General features: G+C 44.0%; 1 protein-coding gene across 1 annotated transcript; it reads right to left on the reverse strand.

The window, feature by feature from the left end:
• Nucleotides 1–515: 515 nt before the first annotated feature.
• Nucleotides 516–19,273, reverse strand: LOC137331306 (carboxypeptidase B-like). The gene is made up of 11 exons (XM_067995020.1): nucleotides 19,021–19,273; nucleotides 18,842–18,917; nucleotides 18,618–18,742; nucleotides 18,400–18,502; nucleotides 17,776–17,877; nucleotides 16,631–16,735; nucleotides 15,593–15,703; nucleotides 7,999–8,089; nucleotides 5,156–5,358; nucleotides 2,921–3,005; nucleotides 516–736 (listed from the first exon to the last, which is right to left on the reverse strand). Exons 1-11 carry the CDS (start codon nucleotides 19,182–19,184, stop codon nucleotides 549–551), a joined length of 1,353 nt encoding a protein of 450 aa, XP_067851121.1. The 5' UTR covers nucleotides 19,185–19,273; the 3' UTR covers nucleotides 516–548.
• Between the last annotated feature and the right edge of the window lie 520 nt (nucleotides 19,274–19,793).

Raw genomic sequence — 19,793 nt, forward strand, 5'->3', positions numbered from 1 at the left:
ATCGTCTATAAATCTGAATTTTTTTGCATGAGGGTCAATAACAGGAGACACAGATTTAAGGTAACTGGCAAAAGAACCGGGGGAAGACGTGGAGAATTTTTTTTTTAATGCAGCGAGTTGTTATGATCTGGAATGCACTGCCTGAAAGGGCGGTGGAAGCAGATTCAACAGTGACTTTCAAAGGGAAATTGGATAAATACTTGAAAAGGAAAAATTTGCAGAGCTATGGGGAGAGGGCAGGGGAGTGGGACTAATTGGATTGCTCTTTCAAAGAGCTAGCAGAGGCATGATGGGTCGAACAGCCTCCTTTTGTGCTGTATGATTCTATGATAACAATAGCATATAAATAAAATGGTTTAAGTGTCCATAGGATTTCTACATAGTCATACAACAAAAATATAACCTTTGGTTTAGTTTGGTCATGGTGCAAAATGTTATTGCCGTCCAGAAAAGATTAATGTTGCCCCTCACTGCTCTCCTCATTGTGACAACAATAGACTATGGATTGTCAGATTTTTTTATTTTAATATGGCTTACACATATTTATTTCAATACAAATTGTTGACGACATAGTTGGCTATGTACTTAATGGCTAACATGGTTTCTTCGCATGTCGGCTTGATTTGAGATTCAGGCAACAGGAAGCCATATCTGCCAGTGTCACGGAGTTCAAAGGTGAAGGAATATTTAATACCAAGATCGTAGGCCCAGTCATCTGAGCCGCCGGCTGCAAGATCTGTAAACAAAGACAACGCATAAAATATTATCACTGAGATGATTTTAATCGGGTAATTTCGCATTCGCGTGCAGACGCACTAACTCCTCAAATTGAAAGCAGAAATTGCTAGAAATGCACAACGGGTCAATCAGCATCCTGAAACAGCAAAATTAGATTAATGCGTCAGGTGGGAATGAAGGGGGTATGTCGTCCGTCCGTCTGGCGGGAATCGTGCGGCCGGGAGGTTAAGGTAGCGGGGGGATTATGCACCGCGTTCCTGATGCGTTCCTCCTCCCTCTCCCCCCACCATCCTAACTTACCTGAAATCAGGCCCGGGAAGGCAGCCCGTCCCAGAGGATCAGTGGCCTAATTAAATTGGCGAAGTCACGTCCCAATGACGTCACTGGATCGGGACTTTGGCATTTTAATTGCGAGCTGACTGAGGGCCACACAGTCTCAGACCTGCCCGCGAAAGCTGGTGACAGGCAGCCGCCTGTCGCAGGAGGCCGAGGTAAATATTTTAAAATTACTTTTTAAAGGCTCCTTGTGAGCCAAGTGGAGGCCTGCTCCTCATGGCCCACAAGGATACCCTGGGTCTCCCCTGCCCCAGGACTCCCCCCACTTCTCCTCCAATCGCCGAGTGTACCCATACCCCCCTCCCTCACTTATCTGGGTGGGATCCGTTTCTGTGAGTCCTTGGCAGCAGCCTGACCATTGAGAATTTCCACTGCTGCCCGCTGGTGTTGACATCATCTCCGTTGGCTTCGGGCGGGAGTCTACGTTGAGGTATTCAAATGAGGCCTGGGAGTTAAAGTCTCCCGGGCGGATCCACAGCTGCTTTGACCTCCACACCCCAGATTCCTGGCCCGAGTTAAAATCAGGGGCTTAAATCACTGCACTTTATACTATCTGATTCACTGTCACTTCTCTTCCTGGCATGCCAGTTTTGAAGATGTTCTGGCCCCTCTGCGAGTTCTGGAGAATGGTCTCCCTCGAAGCGTTAACCTATTTACCTGTCTCAGATATTGGCTGCCCTGTTGTGCATTTCCAACATTTCCTGTTAAGAACATAAGAACATAAGAAATAGGAGCAGGAGTGGGCCTTATGGCCCCTCGAGCCTGCTCCGCCAGTCAATAAGATCATGGCTGATCTTCGACCTCAACTCCACTTTCCCGCCCGATTCCCATATCCAAAACTCTATCGATCTCAGTCTTCGATATACTCAATGAATGAGCATCCAAAGCTGTCTGGGGTAGAGAATTCCAAATATTCACGACCTACTGAGTGATGAAAATCCTCCTCATCTTAGTCCTAAATGTCCGACCCCTTACCCTGAGACTATATCCCCTAGTTCTAGACTTTCCAGCCAGGGGAAACATCCCCTCAGCATCTACCCTGTCAAGCCCTCGAAGAATCTTATATGTTTCAATGAGGTCACCTCTCATTCTTCTAAACTCCAGAGAATATAGGCCCATTCTACTCAATCTCTCCTCATAGGACAACCCTCTCATCCCGGGAATCAATCTAGTGAATCTTCGTTGCACTGCCTCTAAGGCAAGTATATCCTTCCTTAGGTAAGGAGACCAAAACTGTGCACAGTACTCCAGGTGTGGTCTCATCAAAGCCCTGTACAATTGCAGAAAGACTTCCTTACTTGTGTACTTCAACCCCCTTGCAACAAAGGCCAACATATCATTTGTCTTCCTAATTGCTTGCTGTACCTGCATGTTAACTTTCTGTGTTTTATGCACAAGGACATCCAAATCTCTCTGAATACCAAAATGTAATAGTTTCTCACCATTTAAAACATTTTCCTATTTTTTTATTTTTCCTACCAAAGTGAATAACCTCACATTTTCCCACTCTGCCACCTTCTTGCCCAACAACAACAGCAATAACAACTTTTATTTATGTGGCGCCTTTAATGTCTTAAGGTGCTTCATGGGGGACGGCATTCGGACAAAAATAGACTCCGAGCCAAAGAAGGAGACATTGGGAGGAGTGACCAAAAGCTTGCTCAAAGAGGTGGGTATTAAGGAGGGTCTGGAAGGAGGAGAAGGAGATGGAAGGGTTTAGGGAGGGAATTCCAGATTGTGGAGCCTAGGTGGCTGAAAGCAACCATTCATTTTATATGAACTTTATTAGTGTTTTATCTGCTTGTTTAAAATGGTGAATAAACATAGAAAGAAACCAAAAGCTTACATATTGTGGTGGCTCCTGGACCATAGGTGAACCTTGTTCCGTACAGGCTGGCCAGACTGCTAATTGCTCCTCTCGCCAGGCTATTCTGGAACACAGAACGCCAACAGGAAATGGTTAATTGTACTTGTCATTTATAAAGTAATCAAACACGAAACAAAGGTCTCAAGTTTGTTTCATAAAGACTGTAGCAAAGCCTAAGTTACAAGTGAGTATAAAAAAACCTCCATCTATTACCAGTGCCGAGAGTTTCTTGCTTATGAAATTCCCAGCATTGCCCCAGTAATCTAAACCAGCTCACAAGTACATGATTGTCAAACCATCAGGTGTGGGATCTTTTACATCCAGCTGAACAGATAAGTAGGACCTCGAAGTTAATGTCTTATCTGAAAGGTGGCACCCTCGATAATGCAGTACTTTACTGAAGTATTGGCTCAGGATTATGTGCTCAAGTCCTGGAACGGGGCTTGAACCCACGAATTAATGACTCAAAGGCAAGACTGCTACCAGTAAGCCTAGCTGACAGTCAATGTTATAGTTAAGTTCACAAAATGCTACTCTTACATATATTTTTTAAAGAAGGTTTTCTTTAGTTTTAATAGGATTTTACAGTTTTTTCCCCCATTACAATAGGATTCCCTTATTCTTTTTGTTTCTAATTTTCTCCCCTATTTTTCCCCTCATGCTCTGAAGGTTTGTGACTCATCTTGTGCGACAGTTCCAGCTGCCATTTGGTTACTTTGACCGAGAGGTCATTCCCATGTATTGAGCGTTAGCAGACTACTCAACTGTGGGGGCATCACAACCAACCTTGTCCTCATTCAACATCAAAACACATTGGGCCAGACTTTGCTGTCAAAATAATGGTGAGGCAATTAACGCTCGCCGTTATTTATGCATAAATGGTACAGCAACTTCAGGCGAGGAGCAGATGCGAGGTTAAATGCCAATATCCAAAAGTTGCTGTCCGAGATGCGCTGCTATGCCATTAGTTTCACTGTCTGCCTCACCATTGACATGCATTGAATATCATGAAGTTGCTGTATTTGTGTGTAGATACGAACTAAACCTGCCACAGATATTTAGGGCTAGTAATTACAAGTGTAACTATCCTTTTATCGACGTGATGATTGTTAATTACTGACATTCAACCTCTCTGGCACTGGAAATTAACTATTACAAGTGTGGAGTCTCATTCCTTCAGGTTTTGAATTTTTCAGGGAGATTTTAAAAATGACAAATTTTAAATTTCAAAATTTATTTTCTTACTTTTCCTTTCTGTCTCTTTTTTTCTCTCTCTTATTCCAATCTTTCTTTCCCTTTCCTTATTTCTCTTTCTGTACCTGATTTGACATTGAGTTTATCTCCTTTAATTCACCCTCCTTCTTAGTCTTCCGCTGTTTATTTCCCAATCCTTAAATCTCATTGGTTAAGGAGATACCCTGTTGCTTGCCCTGTTCACTCAGGTCCCAGATGCCCCGTTTCTCTCTCTGCCCTGTTATCAACTCGCACTTTCAGCAGCTTTGTGGGCAAAAATGTTTTGAGCTGAAGGGTTCAGAGACAAGGCTAACTAACGGCAGACACCATTAGATTCCCTGTTACTGTAAAACCTGGCCCACACTGTAATGCAGTGATACTTATAGCGTAGAATAGAGATTAAGAATGGGACCCCTGGTTGATTCCACACCCCCCACCCCAGTCAAGACTAAAGACACTGAGACCAACTCTAGTGCCCAATTGGTGCCCCGACTGAGACCAGTTAACTCAGTACAGACCAAGGACTGTATTTGAGACCTTTCTGGTCTGTATGGTCACATCAAGTGGTACATTTCCCTGCTGACCATCAGGTGAGTCATTTTCCATGTCCTCCTATCTGACATTTGCAAGTTTTCTTCCTTCCCTCTTTATGTCCTTTGATCTTGCTGCACATAATTCATTGGCTGACCAAGCACCTGTTCGCAGGTGGTGCATGAAAGTAGCCCTAGTTGACTAAGCATCCGACTTATTGGGAGGAAGCACCTTTGCTCTTCAGATCTTCCTGATAACTGGGGTGGGGTGGGGGGGGGGGGTTTGGGAGATTGGGAATGCATTGTGAAAGGGGAGCAGTGCACCCAAACTGAGAACCTACCACTCCACCTTCCACTGGAGTCAAATATCATTCAGAGAATGTAAATCTAAGTGTCAAATATTGTTGCACATAGCACTGTCGGTAAAGTACCAATGTGCTGAGATACATACCAGCTCATCGGTGTTTGGCACTAAATTGTAGGTGTAGGAATAAGGGTAGAGACACATCTGAGAGTATGAGTGCATAGTGAGGTAGGCCTTGATGCTTTTCTTGTTGCGACGGATGAAGTTTGCAACGGCCTGGACCTCCTTTTCAGATTCTACGTGAGGGCCACAGTATGTCTCAGAACATGGGTTCGATGAGGCACCGACAGCTGCATGACACAATGGGACAGTTAGCATTACACGCGATGATCCCAATTTATCCCTTCTCAGTAATATAGCCTTAACACAAACAGAAAGTACTGGACATACACAGCAAGTCACTCAGCATCTGTAAAGAGAAAGGACAGGTCAACATTTTGAGCAAAACCTTTCTGAAGGGTTATACTTGAAACATTAACCTGTCTTTTCACAAAATTACTGCCATTCACTGCTAGAGGGAAGTATTAGTGTAGGCAGAATTGCAGGCTGTTAGAATATACAGGTATAAGTCCCAGGTTTCTTTACTGCCTTTTTCTTTGGGTGCTTCAGTAGTGATGGTTATAGCGCTCAATGAAAACCCACCTATTCCCCCAATCATCCGTGGATGCACTGGAGTAATGGCAGGTGAGGGCATCCCCTCAAGTGCCTTCACTCTCTTAGTTCTTTTTAGTGGTGAGATCACAGTGTTTACTCTGTTTACGGGATGACAGTGGGAATTTTTTTCTATAGCCTTTGCCGAAATTTGGAACTCCAGTAAATAGGGGGTGAATTTCTGTGGGGGAACTCCAACTGATATCCGCTGTAACTTTGGCAGAAGAGGTGCAGAAATCTTGGGAAAACGCCTTATAAGGCATTCTTTGACTGTATTAGGTGCATTGTATTTCTAGTCAGCTCAGATTGACAAAGTACATCGGGGTAGAAATTTATCATGAGCGGTAGAGCAAAATGGGCAATATTGTATCGGCCGCCCGTTACACGCCCTGTCTGATAATCAGCTCCATTCACTTCAATGAAACTGAATATCAAGCTGAACGTATAACGGGCTGTTGATGCCACTCCACCTGTTTAATGTCACCCCCCATGGCGAACTTCTACCCCAAAATCATTGGAAGAAGAGATCAAAAAAGATATCAAGACATTTAAGACACAAAGTGGGGAGATAATTGATAAATTAAAGAGGATAAGACCCCAGGTCCAGATGGATTGCATCCGCGCATATTAGAAGAAGTTGGGGAAGAGATAGCAGAGGCACTATTACATATATATAAAAATTCATTGGAAAAGGGAATAGTGCCAGAGGACTGGCGGACAGCTAATGTTATTCCTATATTTAAAAAGGGAGCTAGAACAAGTCCAGGGAACTGACAATTAGCTTAACATCGGTGGTAGAAAAGATAATGGAATCTTAACTCAAAGATATAATAGAAAAACATCTAGAAACCTAAAAAATAATAAAGAATAGTCAGCACGGATTTCAAAAGGGAAGGTCATGCTTGACCAACTTTATTGAACTCTTTGAAGAATTAACAGAAAGGGTAGACAAGAGTAATGTAGTAGATGTAATATATTTGGATTTTCAAAAGGCCTTCGAAACGGTACCACATAGTAGACTCATGACTAAGGTCAGAGCATGTGGAGTCATGGGACAAGTAGCAGAATGGATAGCAAGCTGGCTACAAAACAGGAAACAGAGAGCAGGGGGTAACGGTAGTTACTCAAACTGGCAAAAGGTGGGAAGTGGTGATCCTACATGGATTGGTGCTGGGACCACTGTTGTTCACCATTTACATCAACGATTTGGACTCCGGAATAGGAAGCACAATTTCAAAATTTGCGGACGACACCAAATTAGGAGGCATAGTTACTACTGAAGAGGACTGCGACAAAATACAGGAAGACATTAATAAACTTGCAGAGTGGGCGTGTAATTGGCAAATGAATTTCAATGTAGATAAGTGTGAGGTGGTACATTTTGGTAGGAATAATAAGGAGGCCACATACTCTTTGGAAAATAAGTGTCTAAATGGGGTAGAGGAGCAGAGGGATTTGGGGGTACAGACACACAAATCACTAAAAGTAGCGACGCAGGTTAATAAGACCATAAAAAAAGCAAACCAAGCAATGGGGTTTATTTCTAGAGGGATATAATTGAAAAGCAGAGAAGTTATGTTAAACTTTTACAGAACCTTGATTAGACCACACTTAGTGTACTGCGAACAGTTCTGATGTCCACACTATAAAAAGGCTATAGAGACATTGGAGAAGGTGCAAAAAAGATTTACTAGGATGATACCAGATCTGAGAGGTTATACCTATCAGGAAAGATTGAACAGGCTGGGGCTCTTTTCCCTAGAAAAGAGAAGACTGAGGGGTGACCTGATAGATGTCTTTAAGATTATGAAAGGGTTTGATAGGGTAGACGTAGAGAAGATGTTTGCAGGGGAGACCAGAACTAGGGGCCATAAATATAAGATAGTCACTGACAAATCCAATAGGGAATTCAGGAGAAACCTCTTCATAAGAGAGTGGTAAGAATGTGGAACTCACTACCACAAGGAGTAGTTGAGGCGACTAGCATAGATGCATTTAAGGGGCAGCTAGATAAACATATGAGGGAGAAGGGAATAGAAAGCTATTTTGATATGAAGAAGGGAGGGAGGAGACTCGTGTGGAGTATAAACACCTGCATGGACCTGTTAGGCCGAATGGCCTGTTTCTGTGCTATACATTCATTGTAATTCTTTGTACTCCTAATTTACAAAAAGGTAGAGGATTTCTGTTCCATGTAGGTGTATGGTCGAGAATAACTCCCTCCGCGCACCTCACCCCCACAGCTAAAACAATGATAAAACTGCTTGCAAAGTACTTACTACACCATCCAGCATCCCAGTTTCTATTAGGGTCAACTCCTCGGCACTTGCTACCAGGAATCCTGGAACGGGTTTTTCTCCACATGCGATTCTTCAGAGAAATGAATAACAAATAAGGGCATGTTATATACACAAACAGTGAATCTCCCATTATCATCTATACAACAGGGTCTCCACGGGTGGACAGTTGGATATATACTTGAAAAGGAAAAATTTGCAGGGCTATGGAGAAAGAGCGGGGGAGTGGAACTGATTGGATAGCTCTTTCAAAGAGCTGGCACAGACACGAATAGCTGAATGGTCTTCCTCTGTGCTATGAAACTATGATAATGGGAATCGGTGAAGTCCCCAAACTTTGGCCTTACACGTATTGTACCCTTGGTGTGAGAAAGGAGACAAATACAGTACAAATAATAGAAACTGAATTTAATCTTTCTTGGGTGGTTTATGTCAGACAGGGGAAGATTTTCAATGAGACTCCTGACATTGATAAGCAAACGTTGTGACAGATAATGAAGGTTCCATTGTACATGTGTTGAGAGAGCATTTGAATCTCTCTCAAGCACATTATCATATCTTTGCTGTGAAGAGCGCGATGAGGAGTAATATGAAGTAGCGTGTGTGCGTGCGTTTGTGTGTATGTGGCCTCTGAGATTGGGGCCGGGAAGTCTTAACTGTCTGACGCCCAGCTCTACCTCACCACCACCTCTGATCTGTCACGCTGCTTAGGAACATAGGAACATAGGAACAGGAGTAGGCCATTCAGCCCCTCATGCCTGCTCCGCCATTTGATAAGATTATGGCTGATCTGTGATCTAACTCCATATATCTGCCTTTGGCCCATATCCTTTAATACCTTTGGTTGGCAAAAAGCTATCTATCTCACATTTAAAATTAGCAATTGAGCTAGCATCAATTGCGGAAGAGAGTTCCAAACTTCTACCATCCTTTGTGTGTAGAAATGTTTTCTAATCTCACTCCAGAAAGGTCTGGCTCTAATTTTTAGACTGTGCCCCCAGTCCTAGAATCCCCAACCAGCGGAAATAGTTTCTCTCTGTCAACCCTTAATATCTTATAAACTTCGATCAGATCACCCCTCAACCTTCTAAACTCTAGAGAATACAACCCCAATTTGTGTAATCTCTCCTCTTAACTTAACCCTTGAAGTCCGGGTATCATTCTAGTAAAACCTACACTGCACTCCCTCCAAGGCCAATATGTCCTTCCGAAGGTGCGGTGCCCAGAACTGCTCACAATACTCCAGGTGCGGTCTAACCAGGGTTTTGTATAGCTGCAGCATAACTTCTGCCCCCTTGTATTCTAGTCCTCTAGATATAAAGGCCAGCATTCCATTAGCCTTATTGATTATTTTCTGCACCTGTTCATGACACTTCAATGATCTATGTACCTGAACCCCTAAGTCCCTTTGAACATCCACTGTTTTTAACTTTTTACCATTTAGAAAGTACCCTGTTCTATCCTTTCTTGGTCCAAAGTGGATGACCTCACATTTGCTTACATTGAATTCCATTTGCCACAGTTTTGCCCATTCACCTAATCTATCAATATTGCTTTGTAACTTTATGTTTTCATCCACATTGCTTACAATGCCACCAATCTTTGTGTCATCGGCAAACTTAGATATAAGACTTTCTAAGACTTCATCTAAGTCATTAATAAATATTGTGAATAATTGAGGCCCCAAGACAGATCCCTGCGGGACTCAACTAGTCACATCATGCCAATGTGAGTACCTATCCATTATCCATTTAGACTATGCCCCCAGTCCTAGAATCCCCAACCAGCGGAAATAGTTTCTCTCTATCCACCCTATCTGTTCCCCTTAATATCTTATAAACTTCGATCAGATCACCCCTCAGCCTTCTAAACTCTAGAGAATACAACCCCAATTTGTGTAATCTCTTCTCGTAACTTAACCCTTGTCGCCTTTCGCTCAGCCAACTTCCTAACCAAGTCTGTACTTTTCCCTCGATTCCATGGGCTTCTATCTTAGCTAACAGTCTCTTATGTGGGACCTTATCAAATGCCTTCTGGAAGTCCATATAAATAACATCCATTGACATTCCCCTGACCACTACTTTAGTCACCTCTTCAAAAAATTCAATCAGGTTTGTCAGGCACGACCTACCTTTCACAAATCCATGCTGCTCTCTCTGATTAACTGAAAATTTTCAAGGTGTTCAGTCACCTATCCTTAATTATACACTCCAGCATTTTTCCCACAACAGATGTTAGGCTAACTGGTCTATAATTCCCTGGTTTCCCTCCCTGTCCTTTGTTAAAAAGCGGAGTAACATGTGCAATTTTCCAATCTAGAGGGACAGTTCCTGAATCTAGAGAACTTTGAAAGATTATAGTTAGGGCATCTGCAATGTGCTCACCTACTTCCTTTAAAACCCTGGGATGGAAACCATCTGGTCCTGGGGATTTGTCACTCTTTAGTGCTATTATTTTCTTCATTACTGTTGTTTTACTTATGCTAATTTTATTGAGTCCCAGTCCCCGATTCAATATTAGTTTTCTTGGGATTTCCGGCATGCTATCCTCTTTTTCTACTGTAAATACTGACGCAAAGTAATTATTCAACATGTCCGCTATTTCCCCATTGTCAATGACAATATCCCCCCTTTCAGTTTTTAAGGGGCCAGCATGCTCCTGACCACCCTCTTTTTCCTAATATAACTATAAAAGTTCTTCGTATTGGTTTTGATATCCCTTGCAAGTTTCTTTTCATACTCTCTTTTTGTAGCTCTTACTATCTGTTTTGTGACCCTTTGTTGATCTTTGTATCTTTCCCATTCGCCAGGATCTGTGCCATTTTTTGCCTTTTTGTATGCCCTTTCCTTATGTCTTATACTGTCCCTTACCTCTTTAGTTGTCCAGGCTGTTTTTTTTTGACAAGTAGAGTTCTTGCCCCTCAGGGGTATAAACTGATTCTGTATCACGTTAAATGTTTCTTTAAACATTTCCCACTGATCATCAGTCTTTTTACAGATTTGCGCAGTTTACTGTGGACAGTCTCTGTCTCATCCCATTGAAGTCGGCCTTACTCAAGTTTAGAATCTTAGCAGCTGATTCACTTTTTTCCCTTTCAAACACTACCTTGAACACGATCATGTTATGATCGCTATTGGATAGATGTTCACGCACAGTTAAGCTGTTAACTAAATCTGGTTCATTACTCATTACTAAATCTAGTATGGTTTGCCCCCTTGTTGCCTCTAGGACATACTGCTGTAGAAAACTATCCCGGACACACTCAATTCACTACCTTTCTGACAGTTGCTAGTCTGCTTTTCCAAATCTATGTGAAGGTTAAAGTCCCCCATTAAGACCACTATGCCTTTGTTACACGCTTGTCTAATCTCTGCAATCATACAATCGAGCACTTCAGAGCTGCTGCCAGGGGTCCTATACACAACTCCCACTATAGTCTTAGATCCTTTCCTATTTCTCAATTCAACCCATAAGGTCTCTGTTGACTGCTTACCTCTCATTATATCCTCCTTTATCATTGAAGTGATTTAATCTCTAATCACTAAGGCTACTCCTCCCCCTCTTCCATTTTCCCTATCTCTCCTGTAGACCTGGTATATTTAGCTCCCAATCCTGACCATCCTGCAGCCATGTCTCAGTAATAGCTATCATGTTATACCCTCCAATTTGAATTTGTGCCTGTAGTTCATTTAATTTATTCCTTATACTTCGTGCGTTTGTGTATAGAACTCTTAGTTGGGCCACACATCCTAGCCTGTCCTTCAGCTTTGATGCTGGGTTAATCGCTTTACACCTTCTAGTTTTCACTTTATCTGTAGTGTCTAAAGTACACTTTCTTTCTGCTGCTCTATGCTTTTCCCTTTCACTTGTTCTTGAACAACTGACTCCATCCCTCTCCCTGGCCACTGTCTGAGGCTGAACCAGACCGTTCGCAACCTCGGTGTCCCATTTGACCCTGAGATAAGCTTCCGACCCCTGATCAGCTCTATCACTAAAACCGCCTACTTCCACCTCTGTAACATCGCCCGTTTCCATCCCTGCCTCAGCTCATCTGCTGCTGAAACCCTCAACCCTGCCTTTGTTACTTCTAGACTTGACTATTTCAATACTCTCCTGGATGGCCTCCTACCTTCCACCCTTCATAAACTTCAGCTCATCCAAAACTCTGCTGCCCATTTCCTAACACACACCAAGTCCCGTTCACCCATCACCCCTGTGGTCATTGACCTACATTGGCTCCCGATCCGGCAACGCCTCGATTTTAAAATTCTCATCCTTGTTTTCAAATCCATCGAAGTCCTCACCCCTCCCTATCTCTGTAACCTCGTCCAGCCCTACAACCCTCCGAGATCTCTGCGCTCCTCCAATTCTGGCCTCTTGCACATCCCCGATTTTAATTGCACCACCATTGGTGACCGTGCCTTCAGTTGCCTAGGCCCTAAGCTCTGGAATTCCCTTCCTAAACCTCTCCGCCTCTCTACCCCTCTCTCCTCCTACCTCTTTGACCGAGTTTTTGGTCACCTGTTCTAATGGGCTCGATTTTAGGAGGGAGGCGGGTTGGCAGCGGGGCGTCGACTGGGTGCGTGGGTAACGCGCCCAGTGAATTCGAGGTGCTCCACACGCAATTGCAGCCTAATTGAAGGCTCTTATCTTGGCTTCCGGGTTTCGCGCTGGAAAGCTGCGCAGCGAGCAGACTGCGCAGCCGCATCATAGGCTGTCAGCTGGAGGAGGCCTATTTAAAGGGGCAGTCCTCCACTGACTGATGCTGCAGAAAGGAGCCAAAATTACAGAATGGAGCAGCCCAGGGGAAAGGCTGCTCCCAGGTTTAATGATGCCTCACTCCAGGTCCTACTGGATGGGGTGAGGAGGAGGGGGGAGGACAGAGATCTTCTCCCCGGCGGACGGGAGGAAGTGGCCTGCCTCTGCCACCAGGAAGGCCTGGCTCGAGGTGGCAGAGGAGGCCACCAGCACCACCAACATATCACGTATCTGTATACAGTGCAGGAGGCGCTTCAATGACCTCAGTAGGTCAGCCAAAGTGAGTACACTTACTCATTCCCCTACACTCCGTCTGCCACATCACTGCCCCCACCCCACATCTCCTTCTGCACTGCCAACACGACTCTATCACATCACTCCTCACACCCACTCAAAGTTCATCCTCATCTTACCTGCACTTACTCACCTCGCCAGTACTCATCCCACCACTACCACTCAACCCAATCCTCACACAATCTCATGGCTCCGTCTCATACTCACCCTCTCGTACATCTCTTTCACGGTCATCCTCACCCATCCTGCCACTACCTGTGCTGCAGCCACAGGGCATGCATCACATATGTGTAGTAGGAAGCGTAAGACAAACATGTCATGAGCATGAAGGGGATGCACAAGGGTGTTTGAGGGTTTGTCATGGTTTATACTTATATTTGATTTCTGATCAACTCGCATTACATATTGTATTGTCACCACTACTGCCACGTCTTTGCAAATCTTGTCTGGTTTGTGCAATAATGCACTTTCCTGGGGATCATCATGAAGACCCACACCTGATGCCACCCATTGTGTCACTGCAGGGCTCTTTTGTGCAGACGACTGAGAGACGTCGGCGATGTCCCCGTTGACACCCTGGAAGGATGTGGAGGAGAAGTTGTTGAGGGCAGTGGTGACTTTGACAGCGACAGGTAAGAAGATGGTGCTCGGGCCAGCCGGAAGCAGCTCGGCATGAAGGAGGCTGCAGATGTCCACGACTACATGTCGAGTGACTCTGAGCTTCCGTGTGCACTGATGCTCAGAGGGGTTCAGGAAACTGAGCCTCGGTCTGTAGACCCTGTGGCGAGGGTAGTGCCTTCTGCGATGCATCTCTCTCTTTGCGGTTGCTCTCCCTCCTGCTGTGCAGGTGGATGTGTCACAGCTCTGTGTTGTGGAGCTCCACATGTCAGAGGTGGATGGCGAGGCTGGTGATGCTGTTCGTCCTCCGAGGAGGTCATGACTGCAGCTATGGCGGCCCCCATCCGGAAGATGTACGTTTGAGGGGGTCCGCAAGGTAGGTAAATGTGTCTGCACACCGGGGTTGAGGTTACAAGTTGGTGTTTTTTATTGTTAGGAGGAGGGTGGTGGAGGCCAAACTTTGTCCAAAGTGACAGAGTGGCCTCCTGCAATGAGTGAGGGTCTCCCCCGACAACCTGTCAAATGGACCTTTGCAGCTGTCGTAGGCTGGTGGCTACAACACGACCATTTCAACTGGGAGTGCTTCCCCCAGTATGGGAAACAGTCTCAGTTGAGTTGTAAATCCCACCCCTCATAAAATATCCTACAAATCAGGTCTGCAAATGACCTGAACTATCTAATTAAGCCGGCGGGAGTTCCGCATGCGGAGGCTGCGCGCGCATCTAAGCGCGTCACTGGGGAACCTGGAAGTGGGCGGGTTGGAGCCGGGCTCCGGACCCACCCCGAGAATCCCCGATTTTCGGAGCCCCCCTGCCACGAACCCGCCGTCTCGGACGTCTGAAAATCGAGCCCAATATCTCCTTATGTGGCTCGGTGTCAAATTTTGTTTGATAATGTTCCTGTGAAGCGCCTTGGGATGTTTTACTACGTTAAAGATGCTGTATAAATGTAAGTTGTTGTTGTTGAAAACACCTGGGTTGGGGGGGGTGGGTAGATTGGGGAAATAAAGACCCTCTGGTTGGAGGGGATGGGGGGCGGGGTGTGGTAGGCCATTGTGCCATATTGTACGAGGTGCCCAGCCAGCAATGTCCCAGGAAAATAAGCCAGGAGGCTGGGAACGCACCCTTCCACCTCATTAACACAGCTAACACAGCTACGATGGGGCTGCCCAGCTTCCTGCAAGCGCCCCCCACCCCACCTCACCCCACCCCACCCAACCACCGCCCCACAGAAAAGCCCCGGAAATCTTAGGCGAGGAAATCTTACGCTTGGAGCAACTGATTTCTGCCCCTTTTTCCTGACCTTTGCATCTGGGGAAATGAGCACTCCTGGGGGCAAAGGTCAGGTCAGATTTCAAACTGCTGAGTGATATTTGACGGCAAAATTCTTGGCCTCCTCTTTCTCTTCTTCCTCTTATTTTGACTAGTCCTCCCTCCCACAGCGAACAAATCAAAAGCAAGACCAGTGATTTACTTTTGAAGGAAAATAATGGGCGGAATTGCAGAATAAATCCCTAAAATATTGTAGTAATCCTGGAAAATCCTGTAACCCCAGATAATGGAATTGGAATCATTCAGTCACCACAAAGCAATCTGCCTAATTGCAAATGAGTGCCCAAAACACCGATTAAAAAGTCCAGAATCCCATGAATTAATAATGGAATTTGAGTTATTCAATCGTTATATAAGTGACCTTTAGAAACATTCCAGAAGAAGCCCCACTGATACGGGGAACTCATTTGTGACGACATCTTGGTGCTGCTAAGCATTTATATACTGATATACCAATACACTCTCCGATCTGGCATTACAACAATACGTCAATACACCAATACATCGCACCTCCCAGGATGCCAGCTGCATAAACCTCTCACTTCTTTTAATACTGCGAGAATGCCAGTACCTACATTAGACCAGGTGTAGGAGTAACCATCAACATTAATGACTGGGACAACGAGGAAGTCCATAGTATCCAGAACTTTGGTGATGGTGGGATCAGATCCATAGGTACTAACAACCTAGAGGGAAGAGAGACGTGTTAGCTACACGTCAAAAGTAGCTCTTAACACTAAATACAGTTTTAACTCAAGAAAGTAGGATTTCAGAATTTAGTTGTTTTTGCACAGAAACGCCCTTTGACCTTTCTCCCAATAAATCATGACTTCATTCCAGCAGCTAATTTCCCCTTTTCAAGTAAACAGATAATGTGTTCTGTGAAAGAAAGGGCAATTATGCAGTTTAAAATGATGCATTTCAAAATGATGCATTCCAGAATAATGAAAAGCAAAATGTTAATTGCTCTAATTAATAATACATGAACAATTTAAAATACTGTCCCACAGACATGGTGGAGTTGATAAGTTTGTCTTCAGACCCATTCATGGTAGGATTGAAAATACTGTCCTCAAACCCATCCATGATAGGATTGATAAGGCTGTCCTTAGACCCATACGGCCTTAATCGTGTAATCAGCAAAATCATTCAACTAAGAGATTGGAAGATTTTAAATTCAGAATTAAAGGAGTATCCAAGAGTCTTCAGGCTTTTCAAAAACCTCACGGAAACATCCCAGTGCTGCAGCGGTTGAAGTTCACGATGATGTATTTTTTGGGGGTGGGGTTAGGTTATTTATCATTTAACCGTCTGAAATTTTCAGCACTGACTGCAGTCGGATAGAAAAAAAGCACATTGCATTGATATTGTCCCTTACTGTGTTTCAAAGTGCTTCATATACGGTGAAGGTGTCACCAATCACTTTATGCTCATCTGGTAGCAGACCTGGTAGAGTGTCTAGTTAGCAGTGTTGCCACATAGCAATGCCACTTTGATATAACTTGACATGAACTGACACACTTGGAAATAATCAAGTTATATATGAGATGTAATTCGCAGTCCTTTTAAAATGATCTGAATTGAAATTTGAATATCTGAATTTTTGTACTAACCTCTTGCACGAACCATTGGCAAAATGCTGGAGAAATCCACTCTCGAGCATGTATTCCACAGTCCATGAAGATCGCAGGTTTAGAATGACCTGTTTTCTTGCCGATCTTTAACCAAGGAGTGAAATAAATAATTAAAAGTCATTTGTTTTCAGACCACAGGAATGTAGCAAGCTAAGGATGGGGTGTGAAAAATGGCCACTCACCCAACCCAGCACACTCTGCCATGCATCAGATCCACTCAGAAGAATTTAACTTTCCTTTTCCTTAGCTTCAAGCACGTATCCTAAGCCCTCCTTCTCCCTATTGTATTAGAAGTCATTCCATTTATTTTTTGAATGCTTCAGTCAAAGTCACATTCACTCTGGTGGTAACAATCTATTCCGTAAATTAGCCACTGTAAATCCTCAAATTGCATTTAGTTCAAGGCATCCCTCGGTTAGATGATATACCCTAGTTCTCTTTTGCTGGTCAAGTACAGAATCAGTCCACAGATTCTCTTCATGCTTTTTAATGGTTTAGATCATGCCCATGCAGTTTTGGTCTCCTTACCTAAGAAAGGATATACTTGCCATAGAGGGAGTGCAGCGAAAGTTCACCAGACTGATTCCTGGGATGGCAGGACTGTCTTATGAGGAGAGATTGGGTTGACTAGGCCTGTATTCACTCGAGTTTAGAAGAATGAGAGGGGATCTCATTGAAACATATAAAATTCTGACAGGGCTAGACAGACTGGATGCAGGGAGGATGTTTCCCCTGGCTGGGGGTCCAGAACGAGAGGTCACAGTTTCAGGATACGGGGTAGGACATTTAGGACTGAGATGAGGAGAAATGTCTTCAATCAGAGGGTGGTGAACCTGTGGAATTCTCTACCACAGAAGGCTGTGGAGGCCAAGTCACTGAAGAAGGAGCTAGATAGATTTCTAGACATAAAAGGTATCAAGGGGTATGAAGAGAGAGCGGGAATATGGTATTGAGATAGAGGATCAGCCATGATCATATTGAATGCTCGAAGGGCCGAATGACCTACTCCTGCTCCTATTTTCTATGTTTCTATCTTTTATCGCCACTGAGAACAGATTTAATTCCCTTAATCTCTTACATAAATTTTCTTCCACAAAAATCCCTATTGAAATAATTCCAGCTACCTTGATGGCATAGAGGGGCCGTCCTTCATAGCTGGTTCCAATTTCCGTAAGGGACATTAGGTTTGAGTTTCTGGTAACGGTGCTTGTAATCCAGGCATTGATCTGTGCAGGTAAAGATAGCATTTTAAAATGTGAAGACAACAAGTGATGATTTGATAAGAGAGGCAACAATTCCCAACACCGCACTCCCAACACCCCAAATACCCTTTAAAAATATGTCAGGGATGTCAGCTCTGGCTCAATGGTTAACATCGGGGCTTTACATTGGTAAAGCAACTTATCATGTCCCTCTGAAATGTCTCAACGCACTTCATATACAATGAATGACTTGAAAGTGCAGAGATTATTGTTATGTAGTCACATGTGACAGCCACTTTTCATACAGCAGTTCTGCACTGTAACCTGCAACAAAATTAGGTTGGTTCTTCACTAATGCAGGATCTGAACACCCCTGCTATCATAGAACCTGCTGAACAACCCTCCTTACCCCATTCCAACATGCTGGCTGTCAAAGATATCTCTAAAATGTTTATCGCAGCAATGGTTACACTTAACCTAAACAAACAGGAACATGGTCGTAAATAAGGGGACGCCATCTCTTTAATAGGTAGGATTAAGACATACCGTATCCATGTCATTGTACTTTTCGTAACTGTGCGGAGTAGCTGAACGTTCCTTATTGTCGAGTTGTTGTTCAATCATTGCCTGAAGGTCTTCAATTAAAACTCTGGAGGGGGAAGAGAGAGAAAAAAGCCCGAAGTGTTACACTCATGGCTGGCTTCAACAGAAGCACGTGGGCACTCCCTTGTGAACTAAAACGTTGATGCCTCGATAAAACGTACTCATATTCTAGTCCGCTCTCCTCCAGCAGATCCTGAATCTTTGCTACCTCCTCAACACCAACCCGGAAATCCACATTGGAGCCTACGGCCACTTGATCGATGGAATCGGGCTGCCATAAGTCAACCTGAATAAATGGAGAGGAAGAGAGAGAGAGAGATGTTTGGGGCACTTTACTTGATAACGAATTTTGGAGATGTTTAAAGCTCATGAGCTGATGCCGTACCGTTGCAAAGTCGGCCAGACTTCTCACAAACACCACTGCCCGTTCACTCGTAGGCTTCAGGTGAAATACTTTCTCCCTTCGCAAAAAAAAAGCAGACCACAAATAACGAGCATAAACCAGTGATTCAGACCCATTATACTGTAAGCTTTTATTATTATTATACAGGAGACATCTCTTACCCATCGAATCGCTGCTTGGCAGGGTCAGCCAGCACAGCTGCAACCAGCCCGAGGAGGCAAAGTACCTTCATCTTTCTGATCATACCAATTGACTCGATGCTGCTTTTTATATGTTGGAGTTGCACTATTGCTGTCAGCAGTGGGGTGTGCAGTCGTTTTGTCATTTGATGATATAGTGGGATTTATGATCTTAATGACCTTGAGGTTGCCTTCGCTGTAAGAATTAAAACCCCTAATCTTTATAATGGGATAAAAATTGGCACCTCTAGAAATACAATTTCATCAGCCACTGACTGGGCAGCCATTGTACATACGTACTGATAAGGTGGAAATCAGGCACATTTTGTAGGCTGCCGGATGCCATTTTGAACGGGTCTTGTTACAAGACTGCTCCATGAGTTCAGTCAGGAACTCAAGGCTCAGCAGCTGGGATCCAAAAGTATCAGACTGTTAGCAAGTGTCCCCAACTCCAACTTAAACTCTTGTTAGTCTGCTTGAGAAAGCTTCATAGACTCTTATGCCACAGAACGAGGCTATTCGGCCCACTGTGCCTGTGGCGGCTCTTTGAAAGAACTATCTAATTAGTCTCACTCCCCTGCTCTTTCCCATAGCCCTGCAAATGTTATCCTTTTCAAGTATATATCCAATTCTCTTTTGAGAGTTACTATTGAACCACCAAACTTTCAGGCAGTGCATTCCAGATCACAACAACTTGCAGTGTAAAACAATTTCTCCTCTCTGTTTTTTTTTGCCAATTATCTTTAATCTGTATC

This window comes from Heptranchias perlo, chromosome 13 (genome assembly GCF_035084215.1).
Source record: "Heptranchias perlo isolate sHepPer1 chromosome 13, sHepPer1.hap1, whole genome shotgun sequence".
In the NCBI taxonomy this organism is placed as follows: Eukaryota; Metazoa; Chordata; class Chondrichthyes; order Hexanchiformes; family Hexanchidae; genus Heptranchias; species Heptranchias perlo.